Source organism: Drosophila ananassae, chromosome 2R, assembly GCF_017639315.1.
Source record: "Drosophila ananassae strain 14024-0371.13 chromosome 2R, ASM1763931v2, whole genome shotgun sequence".
In the NCBI taxonomy this organism is placed as follows: domain Eukaryota; kingdom Metazoa; phylum Arthropoda; class Insecta; order Diptera; family Drosophilidae; genus Drosophila; species Drosophila ananassae.
Window position 1 is genome coordinate 16,775,321 of NC_057928.1, and position 24,074 is coordinate 16,799,394.

General features: G+C 43.1%; 8 protein-coding genes across 8 annotated transcripts; 2 read left to right on the plus strand and 6 right to left on the minus strand.

The window, feature by feature from the left end:
* The first annotated feature begins 1,229 nt into the window (after positions 1-1,229).
* Positions 1,230-3,143, plus strand: LOC6506823. Its single transcript, XM_001957138.3, has 2 exons — positions 1,230-1,322; positions 1,675-3,143. The coding sequence occupies exons 1-2, from the start codon at positions 1,277-1,279 to the stop codon at positions 2,625-2,627; spliced, it is 999 nt and encodes a 332-aa protein (XP_001957174.1). The 5' UTR covers positions 1,230-1,276; the 3' UTR covers positions 2,628-3,143.
* A 28-nt stretch (positions 3,144-3,171) lies between these two features.
* LOC6506824 (heat shock 70 kDa protein 14) lies at positions 3,172-4,967 on the plus strand. The gene has a single exon (XM_001957137.4). It carries the CDS (start codon positions 3,297-3,299, stop codon positions 4,836-4,838), a length of 1,542 nt encoding a protein of 513 aa, XP_001957173.1. The 5' UTR covers positions 3,172-3,296; the 3' UTR covers positions 4,839-4,967.
* A 3-nt stretch (positions 4,968-4,970) lies between these two features.
* On the minus strand, positions 4,971-9,069 carry LOC6493162 (DNA primase small subunit). The gene is made up of 3 exons (XM_001957136.3): positions 8,874-9,069; positions 6,235-6,404; positions 4,971-6,177 (listed from the first exon to the last, which is right to left on the minus strand). The coding sequence occupies exons 2-3, from the start codon at positions 6,392-6,394 to the stop codon at positions 5,021-5,023; spliced, it is 1,317 nt and encodes a 438-aa protein (XP_001957172.1). The 5' UTR covers positions 6,395-6,404; positions 8,874-9,069; the 3' UTR covers positions 4,971-5,020.
* On the minus strand, positions 6,549-8,607 carry LOC6502836 (PHAF1 protein CG7083). Its single transcript, XM_001957135.4, has 2 exons — positions 8,293-8,607; positions 6,549-8,234 (listed from the first exon to the last, which is right to left on the minus strand). The coding sequence occupies exon 2, from the start codon at positions 8,226-8,228 to the stop codon at positions 6,912-6,914; it is 1,317 nt and encodes a 438-aa protein (XP_001957171.1). The 5' UTR covers positions 8,229-8,234; positions 8,293-8,607; the 3' UTR covers positions 6,549-6,911.
* Positions 9,070-9,104: 35 nt separating the features above from the next.
* LOC6493161 (peroxisome biogenesis factor 2) lies at positions 9,105-10,360 on the minus strand. Its single transcript, XM_001957134.4, has 4 exons — positions 10,201-10,360; positions 10,061-10,138; positions 9,572-10,003; positions 9,105-9,518 (listed from the first exon to the last, which is right to left on the minus strand). The coding sequence occupies exons 1-4, from the start codon at positions 10,237-10,239 to the stop codon at positions 9,204-9,206; spliced, it is 864 nt and encodes a 287-aa protein (XP_001957170.3). The 5' UTR covers positions 10,240-10,360; the 3' UTR covers positions 9,105-9,203.
* A 634-nt stretch (positions 10,361-10,994) lies between these two features.
* LOC6493160 (histidine-rich glycoprotein) lies at positions 10,995-12,835 on the minus strand. Its single transcript, XM_001957133.4, has 3 exons — positions 12,691-12,835; positions 11,782-12,006; positions 10,995-11,720 (listed from the first exon to the last, which is right to left on the minus strand). Exons 1-3 carry the CDS (start codon positions 12,700-12,702, stop codon positions 11,484-11,486), a joined length of 474 nt encoding a protein of 157 aa, XP_001957169.1. The 5' UTR covers positions 12,703-12,835; the 3' UTR covers positions 10,995-11,483.
* A 5,472-nt stretch (positions 12,836-18,307) lies between these two features.
* Positions 18,308-20,230, minus strand: LOC26513699. The gene is made up of 3 exons (XM_014910035.3): positions 20,082-20,230; positions 19,422-19,560; positions 18,308-19,360 (listed from the first exon to the last, which is right to left on the minus strand). The coding sequence occupies exons 1-3, from the start codon at positions 20,112-20,114 to the stop codon at positions 18,558-18,560; spliced, it is 975 nt and encodes a 324-aa protein (XP_014765521.1). The 5' UTR covers positions 20,115-20,230; the 3' UTR covers positions 18,308-18,557.
* Positions 20,231-21,708: 1,478 nt separating this feature from the next.
* On the minus strand, positions 21,709-22,909 carry LOC6493159 (cuticle protein 8). Its single transcript, XM_014908758.2, has 3 exons — positions 22,763-22,909; positions 22,424-22,646; positions 21,709-22,017 (listed from the first exon to the last, which is right to left on the minus strand). The coding sequence occupies exons 1-3, from the start codon at positions 22,766-22,768 to the stop codon at positions 21,842-21,844; spliced, it is 405 nt and encodes a 134-aa protein (XP_014764244.1). The 5' UTR covers positions 22,769-22,909; the 3' UTR covers positions 21,709-21,841.
* Positions 22,910-24,074: the final 1,165 nt, after the last annotated feature.

Genomic DNA, 24,074 nt, shown 5'->3' on the forward strand with positions numbered 1-24,074 from the left:
AAGTATTGGCCAAGTTATGCAGATTTTCCTACCAGGAAAATTGAAAAGCTGGACCAACGTTTCTAATGTTTTTTTTATTTTCCAAAAATCTAAACTTTCCATTCAGTTTTTAGCGAATATCTTAACTATTTTGAAACCGATCGAAAAACGGAATACCATTTATAAATCGGAGAACTTTTCCCCTTCTTTCTGCATAAAAATATAGGAAAAATGAAACGATAAAAATGTGGATCATTTTTTGGCCAAAATCAGGATGGTACCCCTTTCAAAAATTTCGAAAAATGGGTCCAAATTTTTGTTGCCAGGTTTTGATGGGGAATGATGCTACTCGGAGTTCTGAGATCGGGAAGGTATAACATTTATGGATCTTCCAAGTATTGGCCAAGTTATGGAGATTTTCCCACCAGGAAAATTGAAAAGCTGTTCCAGCGTTTCGAATATTTTTTTATTTTCCCAAAATCGTCCCAGAATCGTTGAAAAATTCTCGAAACATCTGCATCAAAATCTGATAATGTTATATTTTTTTAGATTTTTTGTAAAATTTTGTGGAGAATCCCCTTTAAAAACCCACGAAACCCATGAAATTTTCCCTTTTCAACTTTATTTTTACCTTTCTTGGGGATTCCCTTTCAATTTTAATTAATTGGAAAGCCAATTAAAATTTGGATTATTAAAGTATATTTTCTGGAATGTCTTACATAATTTACCAATTAAAATTATTTTTTTCATTTTTATTGATAAAGCTTACCCAGACTTCCTCCGATCATAATATATTAAAATTACGCCTGAAAGTTAAGCTAGTCGAAGGCATAATCTCAGAAAATGCTTTTCCCTGCATCGATGCACCGCAGAGCCCGCGCTTAAAGATCCACTTTAAGTTCAATTACAAACTAGTGCAGCACATAAAATGCAAATTAAATTTTAAACATTAGCAAACCGGAGGAGGCCGACCACTTTACACTGTCCGTTTTGAAAAACAAGCAGCGGCGTGCCAGCCGAGCATTAAAAGACGCCGCCGAAACTTGGGTCGCCGTGCTTCCTCGATGGGTGTAAAGGTGCCTGGGAGTAGCCAGCGGTGTACCAGTGGGCAGACCCATTTCCAATAGCCCAAAGTATGAAAATAATAACATGGCCATCATCAGTTAAATTTAAAAACCGCAACCAACTTTCCGCAACTTGAAAACACTTTCTGCTCCGCTGGCGACTTTGAAAGACTTATAAATGGGATATTTTCATCAAAAGCGAAGCTCAATGCAGTTCCAGCAGCGCTAGCGAGATGCACGGCACTGGATTACGCTCCCTTCTCGGCCAGCTGGTGATAGGTGAGCCAGGATTAATAAAAAGGATAATGGATTAACGTGCATTTCATTCACAATTAAAGAAATAGCTTACATTTTTAAACTTATTGGTGAAAATAATATTTAAATAGTGAATTAGATAAATATTAAACAAGCAAAAGTGCCATCTTTTTATAAATAATTATAAAGTGACAAAAGGACATTCATCTGAATAAGAGTGAAAATGTTAGGCATAAAAGCTTTAGTTTCTAAAAGTGAAAATATTTAACTTAATAACTTTAATGTTTTTAATTAAAACTATAACCTATTATATTATTGAAACTCACCAGTTATATTTAAAACCAAAAACTTTAAAGGAAAAATTACTACATTTCAGTGGTGATCTTGGCGCAGGTCCTGGGACGGCTGCACAAGCGCAATGGCTATCATTATAGACCCCAGCAGCCCCCACCACTTCACCAGAATGGATACTTCGAGCCACACCATCCTGCAGTGGAGCCTCCGGAGCCGGAGAAGCCACAACACAGTTCCAAAGGTTACTACAGCCAGTCCGGCGGCGGAGGAGGATCCGGCAAGGGAAGTGCTGGCTACAGCATAGGCAGTGGCCTGCGCTCTATCGCTCAGGGATCAGCGGATCAGGCTTATAGTGCTGTGGCTAACCAACATGCTGCTGCCAAGCAGGCGGCTTACATAGCCCAAAACACCCTGGCTCAGGCGGCATCCCAAGCGGCCGCCACTGCGCAGGCGGCCTTGGTGGGAAAGCAGGTAGTTCTCCAGGAACTAGAGCAACAGGCTGCCGAGGCCCAGCGCTCCCTCTCGCGGGAACTGGAACAACTGAAGGCGGCCAAAATCTCCGCCAAGTTGGCCCAACAAACAGCCCAAGCGGCGCATCATCACATCTCGGTACTCACAGCAGCTGTGAATAATGCCAAATCCGTGGCGGAACAGGCAGAGCAAACTTCCACAGAGGTGAACAATCAGCTAGCGTCCCAATCCACAATGGTGGGTCAAGCTAAGAACCGACTGGAGCAGGTGGAGGAGCAACTGCACCAGGCTAGAGTGGACTTCGCGGCCACCAAGGAATCTGCTTTGAAGGCGGCCAGTTCGGCGGCAGCTGCCCAGGTTAATGCCTCAAAGGCAGCCCAACACGCCACGATTGGACTCCACGAGAGCACCAATCCGTCAGCTCATGGGCACGAGGGTCAGGAGCTTAGCGGAGAGGAGGAGTCCTATGACGAGCACCTGGCCCCCAGTGGAGGAGGAGAAATATCTTTGGGTCACACAGCACACGGAGAGGAGATTACGGAGCATGTTCGAACTCCTTACTAGTAAGCAATTTAAAAGAGTTGTTTGTTAATTGTAATCTTTAAAATTATTTATGTAAATAAATGAATAAAGTCGGACTTACTTGGCTGTGAGTTGTCTGCGAAATTTAGAAGTATATTTCAAACTATTTGGTTTCTGAATGGGAAAACTAGTTTAAGCAATTCAATATACGAGAGTGAAAAGTTTATAGAGCGCATAAAACTGAAAAAAAAGTATTCCAATTTTTAAAAATTTAATGAACCGCTATTGATTTATCGATTTACGATAAGTTCGGCGTTTTCAACACAGGGCCCAGCAAAGACACCAACCATACACTTTAAAGTACTTTAAAACGTAAAATATTTCTTACATACAGGGAACTGCTATATTAGGCACTTAAAATAGCAAATTTTAAGATAAATATTATTGAAAATTGTATATTTACTTATTATTTATAAAACAAATAGTCGCAAGTAGATCAAAAGAAGTATAGATATAGATATAGGATCATAAATAAATTGAATCAGAATAATCACGCAACGACCCACATCTCTATTAATTTACGTTATACAACACCGATTATAACACTACCGCGCGTGCAGGAAAAAAACGTGCGCTTTTACGTTTCCATATCAAATTGTGTTATTTTTCCTAAATTTCGGTATTCCTGCTACCTAAATCACACCCAGAAAGATGTGGCCGCGGTTTGGCATCAAGATTGGCAACAGCACGCTGTGCATCGCTCACGTGCGGGAGGACGGCAAGGCGGATGTGATCGCCAACAAGCAGGGTGACCGCGTTTCGCAGGCCTGTCTTCTCTGGGACGGCGTCTCGGAGATCGAATGCGGCCTTACCGCCAAACAGAAGATGGCCACGAGACCCCGGCAAGCGGTAGCCCACAGTTTCCAGCTACTGCAGCCCAAGGATCAGCTCACGGAGGAGAAGCTCTCCGGCGCCCTCAAGGAAATCCCCTGCGACTTTGACCAGGAAGAGCTGGTCTTTCGCATGGAGCACACGGTGCCTTCGGAAAAGGAGGACCAGGACGATAAGGTTGTGACCAAGGACCTAAGTGCCTATCAAGTGACGGTGGAGCTGCTGCGCGCGGAACTGGAATTGGCTCACCAATACCACACGGATGCCGAACAGGCGCCCATAGCCGTGCTCTCCATACCCAGCTACTACCCTCAAGACTCCTGCAAACTACTGGCTGATGCCGCCCAGTCTGCGGGTTTCCATGTGGCCCAAATCATAACCGAACCTACTGCCGCCGTTTTAGGCTACAGGATTGGAGAGGAGCAGGCGGAGCAGCGACGTCACGTTCTGACCATTAAGTGCGGTGGCCTCTACAGCGACTTTGCCTTCTACGCAGTTCAGGATGGACTCTTTGTCCAGCTGGCCACCTTCGGTCCCTATCCAATCGGGGGCCGCCAGTTCACCGAGGCTCTGGTCCAGTTTATCTGCGAGGAGTTTCGCCGCAAGTACAAGCTGGACCCGCACGAGTCGCGTCGCTCCCTGGCCAAGATCCGCACCGCTGCTGCCAACTGCAAGCACATACTGACCACGCTGCCCTCCACGCAGCTGTACATCGACTCCCTTATGGATGGTGTGGACTTCAACGCCCAAATGTCGCGCGCTCGATTCGAGAGCCTGATTCAGCCGGTGATCAACAGCCTCCTCCAGCAGCTGAGCGAATGCGTGGAGCAGGCGCAAAAGGAGCACCCCGGACTAAGTACCATCGATGACATCGTGCTGTTAGGAGCCACAATGCAGATCCCCAAACTCCAATCGGCACTAGCAGCACGCTTCCCGGATGCCAAGCTGCACAACAGCCATTCGGCCGACGAGGTGGTGGCCATCGGCTGTGCCCGTCAAGCCGTTTGCCTGCTGGATCCTCTGGAACAGCAGCTTCACAAAGATGAGGATTGTGTGGTGGCCGAGGACGACCTGTACATTTGGCATGGCAACGATGAAGCCAATGCCAAGTTAGTCCTAGGAAGGGGAAGCGTGTTGCCCGCCAAGATCCGGATATCCCTGCCTCAGTCCGGGGAGGCCAATGGAGATGCAGGAGACAATGCGGCGGTGTCGTTCAAGCTGCGCACTGGAGAGAGCGAGATTCTGGCCAAACTGCCCGACACTACGCAAGCAGAGGATGGTCTGTTCCAGCTGGAGGTTGAGGTAGACGTGGACGATAAGGACGGCAACGTTGTGCCGCTGGTGCGACTACGGTGCATGTGAGACCCGGAATTGGAATCGTGCTCCGTCGCCTAGTCTATTTATTGTTGCTAGCCTAATGATTACGATACACAAGAGTAAAAAATAAATACGAAAGCTGCAATCAAAGTTTTGTGCGAAAAAATTTAAAAACTGTTTTCCAATTTAATATATTTAGTTTATTCTAATTATGTAATTATATAAATCTAAAACTGAAGCCCATTGACTTTCAGACTACGCTCCAGTTTTCGCAGGAATTCTTCGAAAACTACCACGCCCTTGAACATGCTGGTTTTCTTGTGGTCCTTGATCCGGCTCTTGTCCTCCGGCGCTTCCATGTAGCTCTTGTTTTTGTCGTCAAAGGCATTGATCTCATGGAGCAGCTGTGTGATCGTGGGAACTGTTGTGGGATCGAATTTGCCCACTGCGCTCACACTAAACGGCACACACACCTTTCCCGTGGACGGATGGATGCAGAAAGGTGACTTGAGCAAGTGGTTGAAACCCCTGGTTACATTGATGTCCAGACGTGGATAGAGCAGTCCCAGCTGGACCTCCTGTACAATATTTTTAAGCTTGCGACTCCAGGCATTGGCGGTAGTTGTCCTCATCGAGTTGGAGTACTTCAGGAAACTTTCCCACACTTGCCTGGAATGGGCTCCATCCTCCAGATTTTTTTGAAGGTAGGATTCAAATTCTCCCCTCGCCCCTTCGTCGTGTATCATGTTCAGCAGTTTCGTGACCCCTTTGGGTGTTCCGAATAGATTCTGATCTTCAATAATTACCTCCTCGAACATGGGCTCTACTATCTTCAAGGCCCTCTTGATGCTGTGGTGCTGCCGGTCTCCCAGGGGAACTCTGGGCGAGTTACTGCCCCCGAAACTCACGTAGGAGACTATGTTAAGGTACTCCGCCACCGAATAGCGGCCGCGCCCATCCAGATGGCGCGCCTGGTGGTCGCAAACCCAGCAATGGATACCTCGACGTCCGGAAAAGACCCACAAGATGTGCTCGAAGCCAAAGTCCTCTCGCAAAGCAACATCCAGGATGCGGGCAGCAAGCACCATGAATTTCCAGCACTTCAGGCACACCTCAGCCCCGGAGCAACAGGTGCGAACGTCGTCGTAATCCGTCATATCAATATCAAATACCAATTCTCTCTGGACTGGTACTAGTCCTCCAGGTATAGTTCGGTGCATTTTCGGTCTGGTGTGCATCACCGGACCAATATCAATCTTGACGGGATTCCTCGAGCACAGTTCTTTCTCCAACTCGGCTTGGCTATCGAAGCACAGGTACCGAATGTAAATGTCGTCCATGAGGGTAAAGGAGATTTCCCGATTGCAGAAGATTCCGTCCTCAGCTAGAGAAAAGAGAGATTAGTTTCTAGCGGGAATAGGTATGACACGGAGGCACTTACTCAGCCCGTAGGACAGCCAGCGGTAGAAGGGCTGATGAGGAAAGAGTCGTCTGTAGTAGAGGGGCAGCATGTCCTGAAGAATTTCCGGATTAAAAGCAGGCACAGCGGCAGTGGGTTGCGGCGGCACCTGATTTTCCTGATCTGCGACTTGCTCTGGCATTTTAATGTGTCTAAAGTATCATGGAAAGTTAAGTGTTTAATTTAAATACACTATTTTTAGCTTAAATATTATTAAAAAGAATAAAAGTAATATTGACCCATTTGATAACCTAAGATACTCTGATTCCAAGCGATTCCCAACACAGACCAGCCCATTTGTCTTTTTTGAAACCTTAAAGTTATTTATTTTTTTGTTGATTTTTTCTTTTTCAAAGAGAGATACACTTTTGGAGCTTAGAGTACTGAAATATATATTAACGACATGCAGGGATTGAAATTACGAGGCTAATTAATTGTCAGTATGGGTCGAAACAAATCAAAGAATCGAATCGATCAAACACAATGGAATACCGCTGAATGAACCTGGTCAGGGGGTTCGTCCGATGATTGGCTTAGATTATGATAGAAATCTACGTGTACCATGTATATATAATATATATGTTACTATATATCTGTCTAATTTATGCCTAGGTTAGATCATTGATGTAGCTTAAAGATTAGAACACGAAGGGCGATAACTATGCCACAGTGAGGCGGATGTCCTGCATCTTGTGCTGCTGCCAGGTGTGGGCCGGCTGCCGCGGAGGAGCCGTGTTATACAGAGTCACGGAGGCGATGTGATTGTTCGGCATCACCTCGAAGATCAGATCCTGGTAGCCGTAACAGAAGGTAGAACCAAACGGATTCGCTGTATTGGTCGAACTGGCTCTGTGAAGCACTACAGGTCGCTCGGAAGTTGCCAGTGAGCCGCTGATCTCATCCCACTTTGTATACGCGGTTATGTTCACATGATCCTGTTTGGCAGGCGTCACCAAGTCGTTACTACTTTCAATCGTGGTAGGATGATCCGCCTTCAGCTGGAAGTGGAACTCGCAGCGATGGTACATGTTGAAGTTGAAGTGGCCCGGATAGTTTGTGTGCAGGATGAACTTCTTACAGGTCTGGGTGCGGGCATCAAACAGAACATCGATACCCAGCGTAAAATAGTTAAAGAATATATCACTTCTCTTGCTCTGCGCCTGCCGATTCACGCTGGAGCTGTGAATCTTCATCTTGTCTTCGCTCTTAAAGAAAATCCGGTTGGGAGCACCCAGACTGGTGGCCACATCTTCGCAGCTGTCCCCGAAGAGAAGCTCCCTGGTGAAGCACTGACGTCGAGGCTCCAGAGCTCTTCCAGATCCCTCAGTAAACAGTTTCAGCTTCAGTCCCTTGGTGTGGCCATAGGATGTGCGAAGGACAGTAGCTGATTCCAAGTACATTTGGCGATGGTAGCACGCCAGAGGCAGGGATGGTGCCCTATTTTCCGTCACATTACTGCCCGCATATAGAGACATCTTAGAGACCACTGGAGAGGCGCCATTGAGAAATACCAGGGAGCCCAGGCCGTGGGCGTAGCCCGAGTGCAGTTTACTGTCCACCGGAAAATAGAAGCTCAGGCCTCGGAAGTGGAGAGCAAAGAGCTGCTTGGCCGCATCATAGACACCAGGATGCGTGGCTCCGAAGGAATGTTCTATCTGCTCGATGCTTGGCAGGACTTCAGGAGAATTGAAATAAACGCCTCCGTAGCGAAGCTTCACCAGCTTCATGTTGAAGACCTCAATAGTCTTCAGGCGCTGCACCACAGGATCGAAGATCAAGCGCACTCCATCCTGGGGCAGATTGATGATTATATCCACTCCCAAGGGATTCGTATCCGAGTACAGGACCTGTACTCCCTTGATGATCCCCACCTGAGATTGAATTATGGAAATGGCCTGCGAGAAGTGCATCCCCAGGACAAACTCCCAGGAGTCACATCCCAGCGAGTTCTCCGGCAGGATCTCCAAATCGAGCATCTTTTCCTGCAGTGTATGGGACGGGTTATTGTTTGTTTGCCTGTCGAGCGCCCACCTTACTGACCTTGATTTGCGAAATCAGCTGCTGGTGGCGAATTTATATCAACGAATATATACGCAGTTTGTTGCCAAGTAATTTAATTGTGCTATATATTTGAACACTTTCTGTTTTTGTAATTGTTTGGCCTTTAGGTATTCCTTCTAGATTTTTGGGTTTTACACACAGTTACGCAACGCCTGACGAAATGTTTATTTGAATGGTTATTAAGCAATTTTTCGTGCTTTTTGCTAACGTTTAACTGTGTTGTTTTCTTCTAAATTTCGGACAAAGGCAAAATGCGCAGCAGAGAAAATGAGATAATAACAAAGTCGCGGCCTTGCCAGACCGTCGCGGGCAGCTGATTTGCGAAAACACAGAACCCTTTTGGGTGGGGCGATTGGGCCTACATTTACTACTATTGTTATAATCTAACTTAAATAAAACAATTCTTTAAACTTAAATATATAAATAGAAACTACGACTTTTATTCAATGGGGTAAATTGTTTTCTAAGCCTGGTATGGCAGCACTGTCTAACAATGCAACAGCTGATGAATTGTTTTCGCGCGCTTTTTTTACCTGGCCAAGGCTAATCTTTTAACTTACTTTCTGCTTGTGCTCGGAATATTTTTAACTGGCCAGTAGTTTTAAGAGATTCCACAATGCTTCGTATTTCACTTTTAACACTTTCTTTGTTCAATAAGTCTTCAGTTAAAAATATAACTGAGATTTATGGAACAGCACTCTGCAACGCGCCCTGGAACAGCAGTATCTGTTTTACAATTAATAACACTACTTTTCCCGGTTTTACCAACACTGAACAAGAATCTTCCAAAATACTATGAATATTTTCGTTTATTTCTTTCTTACAGCCCATTTTCAGCTTATCACTATAAAAGACATATAAAACCATCACTTGGATATTAAATTTGTAGTTCAGACGCATTGGATTCCATTTTCCGGACACGTAGCTCCACATACTGAACAATTAAAACTTGCGTCCGTTAGAATATTCGCGCTCAAGCAATAATAACAATAAATATGTCCACAGCCCATGTGATGAGGGAGAGTGGGCCTTTCCCCACAAAATGTACATGTGCTGCCCACCGTCATCTTCGGAGAGAGGAGCTCTACTTTACTACTACCTCCAGATTCAAATTTCTTTCCGGAAAGCCCACCAAAAGTCCAGGACTTTAGTAATCTCTTTAGTTTACGGAAATTTATTATTGGCAGCACAAGACCAAGGATTTCCTAAAGAATACACAGTTTACAAAGTGTCACAGTTAAATAAATAGTATTCTTACCATAAATCCTCCCCAGAGCAACTCGCGCGTCAGGTACTTGTAGCCTATGTCCCTCCTTTGATTGTTTCTCAGACTTATGTAGTCCAATCCCAGCAAGAAGTCAATTAAGGTGGGTTTCCTTCCAGTTTTAAGGAATCGAAAGTAGTTTAGTATGTTAAGGACTAAAGCACTATTCTCTGCCCAGGAGATCATCTGACTAAACCATTCCACACGCCGCGTTAATCGCCGTTCCTCCCAGCTCTTCACGTAGCCAGGCAAAACTGTCAAGGCAAAGTGGAGTACCAACCGGGAGACGGTCAGTTTTTCGGCATCGTAGGCCAGGACCAGCAGCTGCTGGCCAAAGGTGGAACATCTCTTGCCAACAGACCCAAACCAAATGGCAGACTGAATCAACAAATCAAGCTCGGGCTGGATTTTGATAAATAGAACAGGCTAAAATGAAGAAGGGGGGTCAACTCTGGACATGGCTAACATAGTCTGAGGGCTCACTGAAATAGCCTGCAGGTTCTCCAGAAGGTTATCCCGTATAAGACGGGCAATGTCCTTGTTTAGAAAAATGGCATCGATCTAAAATGTAAACACGAGTTCAGTAAGTTGCTAATATATTTTGGGAAATATTTTGAACTCACCTGATTAACCCGAGGAACATACTTATTCTTCTCGATCATTTTGTTTATATTCCGTACCTTGGCTAACTCTTAATTGACATAGTTTTTTATTTATCTGTACTATGCCCTTTCTTATCAAAAATGTGCAAGAAAGAGTGCCAGATCGTGGATTTATACAAATTAGAGCTGCCATATCAATAAACAAATGGCGTCCAGAGCTCCCACCTTTACTTAAAGAAGATTGTTTTATAATTTATAACGGTCTATTTAACTATTTTAATAAAATTTTAACTTTCTTTAAGAAAATAAGGAATCGGAGAAGCTTTGCTTTGATTTTTAAGCAATTTATCATTTGATTTTCCCAGAAAACTTTTTATGTTTTTCAAAGGGGTTTTTAAACCACAATAATTAATTGCTTAGATAATCTTTAAAATGAAGCAGTCTCAACTTCACAAATAAACTAGGATCCGATTAATTTTTAATTAAAAACCTTTAAACTAATTAAAACTATCTTTCATGACTTCATCGCAACTCCTATTGTAAAGTTTGGCGTTTTAGGAAGCATTTTCGGACAACTTTTCAAATGCGACTTATGCAATTTCAATCAAAAACAAAACGCACAACTTGTTTGTAAGTTGTTTGCGGAAAATGTGCCTAACGATGTCTTGTAATGGCACTTTATTGCCGTTTACGACTTCAACGCATAAACCAGTTGGCCGGGCGGGCCCAGACATTTGGTCATTTGTTTGAGGTGTACAAGTTCAATGATTGGCCCCCACCTGGTCAGCAGAAATTATGGTCAGTGGTCGGGTGAGTTTTGATTTTATAAAAAGTACATAATTCACACTTTATTACACAATTTACAATTCGTTCGATCTCTGCAAAAAGTTATTCGAGAAGTCATAAGTATACATTACAGTTTACAGATTACAGTTTAAAGATTTACGTTTATAGATTACAGATTACAGTCGAGTGAATCGAGTAAATTCGTCTGAGCAGGCAGTGACTAAGGATCAGTTGAAAGCGGAAGAAACACGTAGAAGTTATTCGCTATCACAGAATAAAATACAATATACAAAATGTTAATGAAGTAGGCATGGCCCGCGGGCAGCAAGAGTCTAGCGAATGTCTCCAAATGGCCCGCAGTCCACAGTGTGTGCTGATGTCCTAATTACGAGATATGAAGCTGATTCCATGGTCGATCGTATCTAATCCTTCTCCTTTCCTCCTCCTCGCCGTCTTTCCCTTCCCTTCCTTCGACTGATGAGCAATTTGGCTAACTCTAGTGCACGGTGAGTCCTGGCTTAGTAGTGGTGCTCGTGCAGCTCCTCGTGGTGGTGCACAGGGGCGGTCTTGTGGACCACAGCGTTGAAGCCATTGTGCTTGTCGGCGGTGTAGTCCACGGTGCGGATGGAACCATCGGGCTCCACCAGAGAGTACTGTCCCTTGACGGTGTCGCCGTCGCGGGTCTCGTGCTGGGACTTGACATCGCCGGTGTGGAAGTCATTCACTCCGTACTTGAAGGCATACTTGGGAGGGGCCTGCGAATGGAATATTATTAGATTCATTGACTTAATCTCGGACTTAATCCTGACAACTCACATAGTAATCCACATGCTCATCCTCGTGATGGTGAACCTCGTAGTGGGGGGTCTCGTGGTGGCCGTGCTCCTCGCCCAGCGAGATGCGCTCTAGCTGGTGGTGTCCGTACTCATGGACGGGCTCCGGCTCGTGGTGGGCCTGCTCATAGCCGTGGCTCTCCTCGTAGTACTGGTGCTCCAGCGGATAGGCCAGACTCAGGCACAGGGCCGAGGCGAAGATCAGATACTGAAAAATCAGATAAGCAGGCGCATAATTAACAACGGAGCTCAGACCTTGGCTAATTGTTTCCGTTAACGAGTGGCGGAGTGGCTTAAAGTTGCAACCAGCAAGTGCTGCAATTAGCGGTGCCCCAAAAAGAGTGGGTGGAAAAGTAAGAGGGACTCTCCGCTGACTGGTAACTGTCGCTAACCATGTAATGGCTGCATCAAAGGTGAATATTTTTGTGGTTTTTGCATTTTCTGCTGATTTTAATGAATTCAAAATGAAGTGTTTGCTGTGGTTGACTGACGCTTTTGTTTGGCTTTTAATTTAGTGGTTTCATTGTGGCTTACTGGCTGCCTCTAAAGCGGTTGGTTAACTGAGCGGAGGTACGATTTTTTTTATGTAAATATTTTGGCTAGTGGTTTCTGTTAATTAAAAGGATAAATCCTTAAGCCAGTTTCCTGAAACTGCCTGTGTCTTATTAATGCCTAATGTATGCCTGAATATTAAAACTAAAAAGCTTAAATTAAACATCCAATTGTGTCCTGAAACCAAGGTCCTTTTATGTTATGTAAACTTTTTCACTTCATTTTGAATAAATCACTTCAAATCACTATTTTTCTTGCCAATATCCTTAAGTATATCTCGTTTATACAGTTCATTTTTAACTTGTTCACTCATTATCCTTAATCCTTGACTGCGGCTCACCTTGAAGGCCATGGTAGCACGGATTTAGTTTAGTTCGCGGCTAGTTTGGTTTTCACAAAACAAAATGTGGCTTGTGGGATGACTGCACGCAACGACTTTCCACCACTGAATAATGTGGTTGCAACGAAAATGCGCCGCTTTTATATGGTTAGGAAGAAAGTGAATCGACGGTGGTTCGGTGGATTGGTGGATTGCTAGATTGGTGGACTGGTGGATCGGTTCAAGCAGCGAAGTGAGCGGTGCCCATAGTCTATCGAGCCGAATGTAAAACAGTTCAAATGCGGTTTTGTTTTTGTACTTTGCTTTTTCTAGTTTTTTTTTTATGTTTTTGGCATTGTTTGCCATTGTTTGAGGCTTGGATGTTTGCTGCCCCGGACAGGACTCTTTGTGTGTCATTAGTGACGCATGCGATGGCGTTGATAAGTCGTCATCGCTCTTGTGGCTCGGCTCTATTGCAACATGCCCCATGCCACTGACAGCTCCGCTCCGAAACAGTTTGTTAATAATATTTTTGGTTTTCAACATTTTTTCTAGCCTATTTGCATTGCAGCTCTGACTCTGCTCATTAAACGCAGTTTGACCCAAATTTCGGCCAGATGATTCGTGGCTGCTGCTGGGCAGCATTCAGCTTTTTGGGGCAACCTTCTATGGCGGCGTGCCTCCGGTTAATCGTTTACTTTTAATGCGCTGATTTTCGTAAAACCCAAATTGTAAACTGTGAATTGTAAATTGAAAAGAGGCTGCAGGCCGCCAACTGGCCCAATAAAAGCCAATTTTGTAATCTTAAATTGTTCGACATAAAACAGAAGTATCGTTCGCAGTCGTTTTGGGGGCCTTTCATACATGGGCTGGTCTGTACTTTAAGACAAAGTTAAGTGCTACAATTGCAGTTGAGGGGAAAATGTAACAATTTTTGGGGTCTTACGTCAATTCTCTCTCAATTGGTTGGCGCTAATTAGGTAGCGAAGCGTGGAGTTTGGCGACTCGAGGGTTCTTACATCGAAGGTTAAGTCAGTCGTTTTGTTAACGCCATTAAAGTGACACAAAAGGTGTTTGGTTTTGCGCCTCAAAACAATGGTTAAGTAATGGTATAAAATAGGTATAAAGTTTTATAATTAAATCTAAATAAAGGAGGGCCTTTTTCAATCTTCATTGAGCCAAAGTTGTTGCTCTAGTTTTTCCATTTCCCATACATTTCACACTCAAATTCCTGCCCATCATTCCAACTCCTTGAAATTATTCCCATCTCAGCAATCTAGTTCATCGAATCGTTTGTTTGCCAATAACTCGAGAAATTATATGGATTTCGTGCCGTTGGCAGCAAGCACTTTGCATAGCCTCCGCCGATTCACAGGCTCCGAAAGATGCAATGGATCGAATCGGACAACCTGAAACCGATTGACATCGGGTTGATGTACTCTCCTAAATACAGACACAATTTTAATTGCTATATTATGGTCTACAACGCTTGACAACATTGCGAGAGAGACATGACAAACCGAAATGAAAATGCAGTGGATAAAAACAAACATTTTTTCACGATGATTACCAATCCAATCCGCCACAAATCCCCTAGCACCACAAGAAATATGGCAAATAAAATAAATGCTTAATTATGGCCCACGATTTGGGGTCTACGTCTCCTGTTTTCCTATCTCTTTCAGCCAAATATACCGCTGTCTTTGTCTTCCTGCGGAGCGTTGGCGTTGCAGCAGGTGGAAAAAAATAACGCAAGTCAACATGCCACACTCGACTCACAGCTAGAGTCGTCTTTTGTGGCATTCCACGTTAATGCCTGTACTATATACGAGAGCATATTTTGCTGCAACATTTGGAAATTCGACGTAAATTGAACGCATTATTGATACGATTTTTGGATCTGATATTAAAAGGGGGTACGTAATAAACATAAAGAAATATTTAAAGGAAAAAGGTAAGTATTTATAATGATAATAACAAATTAAAAATATTAAATCCATCTAAGAAAAATTGTATTTTCTATTTTTTAGTGCATTTAAGTTCGGTGTCTGCATTTCTTTTGACACTTCCCCATTTTTGTTTTGTGATATGCAACATTTTTCGGCTGATTTCGTTGCTAGTTATCGCCTCAAAGTTTTAACTTTTATTTTTGTATTATTTTTTGCTTGCAGTTAGCGTAATTGCACAAAAAATTTAAGTTTTGTTTGCTCTTTGGAGTTGCTCTCCCTGTCGCACTCAATGGACGGGCAGGTGTTAATTTTTTGGTTAGCCATAGTTTAGATTTGTTACATTTTGTTTTTGCTTGGCCTGGCTTACTTTTACCCAGAGCTTCGGCCACTCAATCAATTCCCACTCACTCACAAAAGTGAAAAGTCAAAACGCGACGCGATTCGAGTGTTGTTGGTGGCTTCGTTGGTAATGCGCATGCGCGGCGAGCATGTAACAGCTGCTGCAGGTAAGCAGACCAAGCAATTACCTAGTAACTCATATTTACCGTTAGACATTTAGTACATGCATTAACTTGGCCAAAATGCCGAATACCGAAGTGCTCCTGTAGCTTCATACTGCTGGCGTACATTTGCGACATCGTCTCGACCAGACCAGACCAGGCCAAGCCAGGCCGAAAAAATAAAACAAAGCTAATGGATAAAAGTTGGCTACCTAAACCGAACGTTTGGCAAACAACTACCCCAAACAATACGGCCAACTTTGACTTTTGTCTCATTGTTTCATATTTATTAGAGTCTGAACTGCGCCGACTGAAAAACCTTACAACTTAACAAGCCAGCGACGCGTGCATCTTTCCAAAATTGTTGTGGGAATTGAAGTGCTATTGCAGTAGCTCTTTTAATGGTTATCCTTTTATGCAGCCTCCGGCTTATGCAACCGAAAAACAGTAGTTGTTACTTTATCTTCTGTGCTGCTGTAATTGAAAAACTGAAGAAAAAAACTAAACAACTAACAGGCACATAAAATATATTACACTTGTGTAGCTTCGCATCCCAACGCATTCAATTGCCAGCCATTTATATTATTTTTTTGAAGGCAATGCGAATAAAACACGAATTTACTGGGAACTCGAGGCCTGTGCGGTTTGTGTGGCCGAAAGGAAAATGGCTAAAATATTCCACTAATTGCCAGCGCACATTGAACTTAGCCTGTAATTTCAATCGTTTGCATCCGTCACACAGTGCGTATGAGGAATGTTCGGCAATTTAAAGTACTCTCAAAGACTCGCTCACTTCTTCCAAAGTCTCTGACACTTTGATGGAAAGTGATGAGGTGTTGAACACATGCATCATACAGTGCGTATGAGTAATATTTGGCTTAAACAGTACTGGAATGAGGCTTTCAGGAAACAAAAATGTACACAAATTAGAATAATAATTTTCTGCAAGGTGATAAACTCAACTTAGATAGTTTAGTCTTTCATTTCAAACTTCGAACCATTAGCTGCCATTTAAAATTAGGAGTTCTGCATTATTTAATCGCATCCACCCGTCATCGCCGTCAGCTGTGATTATGCATTCGCGGAGAGCGCCCGCCCGTGATATAACTGCCGTCGAAGCATAATCTGAAAAGCCTTTCAACGGTAACAAATAATATTCACTTGAATTCGGTGCGGTAACAGCCAGAGCAGCAAGCAGCAATTGCACTCCCAGCCCCTCATTTCTGGCGGGAGCCTAAGCTGCCTCTGCTGCTGGCGTTGACATAATAAATAGCTGAAGAAAATTAATTAAATGCAAATTGCCAAATCACATAATCATATCATATGGCAGGTAAGACAGTCGAACGACACTCTTTTTTCTTTTTTTGTGGAGCTTGCGAGTGTAGCAAGACGCGGAAAACTGCCACTGCGACGAGTGCCACATCCACAGCTCACAGCAATTTTCCAATTGATTTTCTTCCAGCCATCCATCTAATTGTATCATTGACTAATCAAAATACTTGCGGTAATTGTTAAATATTTTAATTTCAGCCCAAAGTGCCGCTGCCGTTTTCACACGTCGCCTAGCGTTGAGGAAATTGGGCGTCGAGTTATTCCCATGACGACTTCCTTGGACGACGGACTCCGTACCCCGAGTGCCTCATTAATTAAACGCCAATTGAGTGAGTGGAGTCTCCCTCTTCCTACAGTGAAAAGCGCTTTTCCAGCTGGGCCAACTGAAAAAGTGGGTTAAATACTTTTACCTTATTCCATAGCCGGCTAATTGCTGCCATCCAGCCAGGAGTTTTTGTTTTTCCTGCTGCCGTTGCTGGCAGAGATGCAACAAATTAACAACTTTTCAAGCGCGCCCGAACCGGATATTATGAAATTGACCAGTTTCGAGATCTGCCATGGCAGCACCGGCCATATCGAGATTATAAAATTGCTAAATTTATGCAACCGCCGGCGGGCGCAGGAAAGCAGGACCAAAAACCAGATGCAGCAGCTCCGCTAATCAAGTTGTCAACGTGAAAATATTTTGGTGCTCGGCGTAAATAAATATTGCTTTATTACTATTTTTATGCCCGGCGGCGCTGCAGGGACAACGCCAGCGCTCTCAATGTTAAGTTGAAGTGCAATTGCCACTTGCCACAGTGTAGCAACATCCAGTGGCAGTTGTGGCACACTGTGCGGCTACGTAATTTATTGCATTACGTTACGTATACGTCACGCCCTAGACTAAATTCAGAAAAAAACTGAAAGGAGAAAATAATAGAGACTTTCTCGAAGTGGTGCAAGTCGATTGGCTCAGCAATTAGTTAATGACCGAATATCTATGCCGCAAAAAAATAAAAATGAAAGAAAATCCGAACGTAATAAATTGGAAGGGAATCGTATGAGCGTGGCAACATTTTAATTAGCATACAATAAAACACTCGAATGCATATGAAAGTTGGCCACAAAAATCAGACAATAGTCAGTAATATTGTATGCAACAGAAACCCTAAAATTAAATGGCAAATAAAGTTCTGTATCCCGTTCCTATTTCCTATTAACCAAAGCCTTTCCCAATTTTTGTAGCCATCCCAGCCAAGCATAAAAGTGAATGTACCAGATACAAATTCGTGGGTAATAAATATACAAATAAACTCGTATATAAATGTAAAATGATAAAAACTAACAAAGTTTCAGAGTAGTGGGGAGTGCTTTTGCCAAAATACAACCAAATGAAGCAAAATTTCGCAATGGACGATGAGTGTGCGTGCCACAAATTAAAGCTGCCGCAATAATGGAATAATAAATCAGCATAAATATGCATCGCCCGGTCCCAGAGAAGAAAGCGAAAACAGAAACCGAAAACACAAACTGTATCTAAAGTGCAAATCAAAATGCATTTCGCATTTCCTTCCGTTTTTTATTTTAGTTTTTTCCATCGAGTTTATTTCGAGCTTGGCTTGGCCATTTGGTATGGAAACGCATTTGGAAATTTGGAGCAATTAAATGGCAGACCATTTACACTTGACTGGAACGTGATATGGCCTGATGTCTTCCTGAATCGGGGGAATATCCAGCTGGGTGCACCAGCCCCACACTCGACCTGTTGTGGGCGCCACACAAATTAACCCACAAAGCGCAAAAAATTTACTTCAAAGGCGGCACAACGATTTAGATTGGGATCTGCTCCAGTTCGCCACCCGGAAGATATTTCAAAAATGCTGCAGATACTCAGCTCAACTCCTTTTCTTTTATTTTTTATCACTTTCATAGCAGCCTCAATTATGCCATACAATATGTGGAATTCTTTTGTGGCTCTTGTCGTTCAAAAAGTGAAAGAAACTTACCTAATAACTAGGGCTCTGGCACAAATTGTTATTGACTTTAAATTGGAAAACTACCTTTTTATATTTCGTGTGTTTTGGTTTAGTTGGCTTAACCCCTATTTATAGGTTTGAACACTCACTTACGGCCTGGCCTCACTTAGGTTGGGCAAATTGGCCAGGAATTCACGACGATTAGCCTCAACGGTTCGATGCTGCCAACTGTCGTGGCTGAAACTGCTATTAGCCAGTGGCCTGGGCGGTGGCAACCGGGCCTCCTTCTCCTTCTCCTTCTCCGCCTCCGTTTCCTCGACCTGTGGAGCCTTTTCATCATTATTGGTTTTTCCCCTGTTGTATTTGGAACTATCCGATATTTTTGGCACCACAGTGGAAGGGGATTCTGTGGTGACCTTCGGTGTTTCCTGATCTGTTGGTAGCATAAAGGGAACTATTGGGAACTGCGGGGGAATTACATTCTGTACTGGCTGGACTTTCGCGGGAGCCTTGCCCTGAATCACATCTAGTACTGCTGGTTTCAGGACATCCTTGCTGACATCGATGTGGTTTAGATCCAGGCCGTGCTGATCCTTCAGCTGCTGGGCCACATGATCTGCCACTTGGGAGACGCTTACGTTGAGATTGCTCTTGGGATCCCATGTTACATTCCCAGGAGAATCGATCCTATCCCTTTCAACGAGAATATCAGGACGTTGAGTGGGCCAGGCAGCCTTAAGTTTTTCGTCTTCCTTTTGGAAAGACTGCGATTGGGCAGAATAACCTTTTTCCTCATCTGCTGTGTAGCTAGTCACCTCTACTTTTCCATCAGGCCTGGCATAACCATAACTTCCTTGAATGCTTCCATTAACAAAGCGTTTTTCCTCACGGAACTGAGAGTTGTGGGTCTGCGGGTCATTAATTTCATAGCCGAAGGAGTAGGTGTTGGGACCTTTGAAAGAAAATAATGTCATATTACTGTATAAGTTTATAAAATCTTGAATATAGCCTACCATAGGGCTCGCGAAGAAAATAACTGCTCACTTGGGCTTTTCCAGATTCGCTTTTTTCAGTTGTCTCTGCATATGCTTCACTTTTTGTGGGAAATGGAATGGCCAACGCGGCGCATACTTTTGCGGCCAGTATTAAAAGCTATTGGATAAAATAAAAGAGTTAGTATAAGTTGGGGCGTATATATGAGTATATTAAAAAAAAGTTTCGCTCATGGGGAGACTTTTCATTATTTTATAAATAATTTACAGAAACAACAATAAAGGAATAGATTTTAGTTTGAGAATTCAATGTGAGCGTTTAGTTTTACAGATTTATAATATTTTAAGTGGATTTTAGCAAATAATTTTAAAAAAATGCGTTGCGTTTTTATTCGATGAACATCAAAGAATCTTCTTATAATATATAAACTGGATTACGAGTGAAAATGTACAATGATCATTAAAATTAATTAACTAAACTTTGAAGTGAATTTATTTTCTTTATATTTTGTAAGGATTATAGTTTCTTTGTTGCATTATAGTTTCACTTTCGTATGTTGATTCTGCAAACAAAATTTTGTCGTATTTTTTATCCATAAAATTTTAGTCTACACTTTATTGACTGCTGGCCACAAAAAATTGTATGTAGTTATAAAATATCCAATATTCGTTCGCACTTACAATGAACCAAAACAATTTAGCCACAAAATCCATTCTGAATATTAAGTATATGTATCTCCCGTAAATCAATCACATCTATTTGAAATTTGAAATAATTTGGCCCATGAGTTCGAGCCGAGTACTTTCAATGGTAAAGACAGACTGAAGAACTTCGAGTCGAGAACCCAAAACGAAATGGAGAGGCCCTCCAGGTGGGTGCGAATCCCCATTTGTAATACTTCAGCGGAATGCTAAGTAATTTGCTCATTTTTTGTTGAGCTCGGCACCAAAGTATTAATTATTGACTCTCGCTGCTAAAATCATTGACCTTCGTAGATATTTCTTCACCAATCCAAAGGAAATAGAGCATGTTTGAACTTTTTTTTAAATATGATTTTTATTTATTTTTTTTTAGTTTTTTCTTTTTACTATTTCCATAATAACGTTTTTGCATTTCGTTTGCTGCTGTTGATGTTGTTGTTGTTTTTGTTGCATACAAATGTTTATGGGGAATATATGGTACATAAGTGTAAGACTCAAATGAACTTTTGAGACGTGAGAGACATGTGAGAGTTTGTTTTCCTTTCGTTTTTGCTCCGTTGGCGGGAGAAAACTAATAGAGTTCAGTGATTATTTTTTTGTTGATTTTTTTTGTATGAGATTTTTATCGTTGTTGTTTATAATTAAGCTGCATAATTGTTTATAAATACACAATAAATGTGAAAAATACTAAATGCAAAAAATGAAACTAGATACAAGAGTGTCAGACTGATTGAATGAGAGGTTGAGTGAGAGAGAGAGGAAGATACGTGAAGAGAGAGAGATAGAAGATCGGTGAGTGAGTGAGAGAGGTGAAAGTGGAAGAATGAGACGGATTGAATCCTCGGGGATAACAGCAGGATAGAGAGTACTAGCTACTAATGCACAAATATCCGGCCCTCTATTTTCCATCACCGACAATCTTTTGCCTTCCAGGAGTCTTTCGCTCAGCGCCCGTCAAGCCAGAAGCGATCCCGCCATGGCACTCGACTTGGCTCCAGAAAGGAGCTAACACACGCCCTCAGGCTCTTAAAGGGGCGTGGCAGTTCGGGGATGCAGTCCGGAGCTTGACAGTCGCCGCACAGGCTTCCAAACTATAGTTACAGAATTGAGAAGTTTGTTTAAATGGGAGTAAGGGATAGAACATAAATATATATTACAAAAGTTAAGCTTTGAAATGAGAAAGTTCAAGGCGTAGAGGTAAAGTTCTATATACAGAGGCGGGAAGATCTATGCGAAGCCTATGTGCTGAATTTTCCTGGGGCTATGAGTGCAAAAGAGTGCCAGACAGTTCGGAACTGGCTTATCATACATTAAGGTATTAAAAATATATATTTTTTATCGAAAACTTGTCTCTCCTCATTCCAAATCCAACTCTGATGTTATCCACCATCGTCATCAATCCGCGATCAAGTCATTCCGAATGCCAAGTCGTTATGAATTTGCTTTGATAGTGATTTTCATTTTCATTTTCTTTTCCATTTTCATTTTCGTTTTTCCTTCGTCCATGCCATGCCAGGATCAGCCGGGTTCTGGGACACGCCCACTAAGGCGGCCCGTGTCTACTAAACTCTTAGCTATGCTTACTTACAAAAGAATTTTCATGTTCATGTTCGTTGTTTTGTTGATTATATTTTTTTTGTGGTTTTTTCGTTTTCTGTTTGTTGTTGTTCCTATGATGTTTCAGTGGATGGATGAGAGCGAAAGGGAGAGCACCTTGGTGACTGGGCCCAGGCTCCCGCTTAGTAATGGTGCAGGAGAGGGGCGTGTGCGAGCACGGGGGCGGCATGCACAACCGGCGCGTGGGCGATGATCTTGGGGGCGGTCTTGTGGACGACGGCATTGAATCCGTTGTGGTCATCGGCGGTGTAGTCGACGGTGCGCACGGAACCATCGGGCTCCACCAGAGAGTAGTGGCCTGAATAAGGGAAAAAATAAAATTTAAATAGTTTAAGTCTATAAAGCTTATTTTAAATCAAGTTCGTTTCCTAAGTCTTTTACTTCTCTATGAAGAAGCAAGTTCGTTGCCTAAGTCTTTTACTTTTTATGAAAAAGCAAGTTCGTTGCCTAAGTCTTTCATGTTGTGAGGTGTAAAATATTCTTTAAATCATGGATGGTCGAATGAATTTAAATTCATAATAATTTGAGCTAATTTTGTCAAGGCATTTGTTTGCAGAATGGAAAATTTTTAAGATTTTATATCTTTAATTCAATGAATTGTTGTCAAAGTTGTTCAAATTGAGTTTGTTACCTAACTCTTTTGATTTTTATCTGATCAGATGAAACAATTATCCTGCCAGCTTTATGCTGCTTTATATACTCACCCTTCACAACATCACCGTCACGCTCCTCAGCCTGCGACTTGATGTCTCCAGTGTGGGGATCCTTGATTCCATAGTTGAAGGCGTACTTGGGATAGGCCACCGGCTCGGCGTGCACGGCGTGCGCCAGAACAGGCGCATGATGCACCAGCGCCGGAGCATAGTGTCCCAGCTCAATGGGAACGGCCTGAGCGGCGGCGATCAGCATAGCGATGGCAACAAAGTACTAGAGGGTGGAGAAGTGACAATCAGGATCGAGATATTCACGGGGGAGTTTATATGCAGGACTTGGTGGCTAGAAGGGTGGGAGTTTTTTTGGTGGGCTTTGGGACAAACACACACCTTCATATTGCGGTTTAAAAACACTAACGACAACGGATACACGACGCGAACGAAGGACTATGATTCCTGTGCAGGAGGAGGCTGTAAGGATAGCTCGAGTGAGTGAGGACCGTTAAGAGCACGAATTCGTTGGCTGAACTGATGTCTGCAACGATGACCAAAAGTATTTATATACGCGTCGGTCGTCAACGAATGCAACACGACCGTCGACGAGTGGTTTCAGTAAACGATCCGAAACGATCGGATTGCAGCTGCCACGGGTGGATCGAGGGTGGGTGGTGGTGCTGGTGCTAGTAGTTGGTACAGGGGAGCCAGATGCCAGTGCCAGTTGCGAGTTTCAGTCTTTGGCCATACCACGCATGTGCCACAACAATGATCCCCCTGCTCCCTTTCCAGCACTATACAACATCCAAAATCCCCAAGACCCAGGCTAGGTGCGGCATTTGTTTCTTGAACCGAGAAGGCGTTCGTTGGTTCGTTGATTTGGTGACTTAGTTTCGACGAATGTTTTTCCGAGTCTCGGCGATGACGGGGCTGCAATTGAAAGCGACACTTTAGCATTGGCTCTAATGATCTAAGCTCTTTATTTATTGATTTGCCGACGTAATTACGATTGGCCCTACACTGTTTTGGGCATTTCTTGGTTTTGTGCCAGAGCCTGCCAGTTTTGGCTATAAAAATATTATTACCATATCTGTGGCAATCAAACGGGCGGCGTTATAATTACCACGCCAACACCATAAAGCAGCAACACGGGGCTTGGGGGAAAAATTCAACTTGCGTAGTTCCATGCCACGCAATTTGTTGCCTGACATTTTTGTGCCCGACTTGAGTTTTTCATTTGCACGATCTGGAGAACTGTGATCGGTATTTCGATGTTGGAAAATACTCAGACTTGGCTAAGCAAATCAAACGCGGTTCAATCAATATTTCTTGAGGCATGCGACAAATAGTTGTAGCCAAGATTGCCAGATAAACATAATAAATTTCGTTGAAAGATTACCAAGGAATGCAAAAAATATAAGTTTTCTTTTTAAATATTTCCCAATCATTTTTTCAATTGGCTCAAAGTTCAGACCCCAATTTTCGTCCTCACCTCTTAGCCAGTTGCCTAACTCTTAACTCTTAGGAGGCAGTTTTTGTTGACACTTTTTCAGGCTACACCCACAACAAACAAACAGCCAGCCGCTCTGGCATGACATATCAGAAAATTATGATTGTATCTTATAAAACACACACAAGTGGCCATTAAATAAAGACAAACTGCAGGGGCATGGGTGGGAGAGGCAGAGGTAGACTGCCTGCGGTGTGA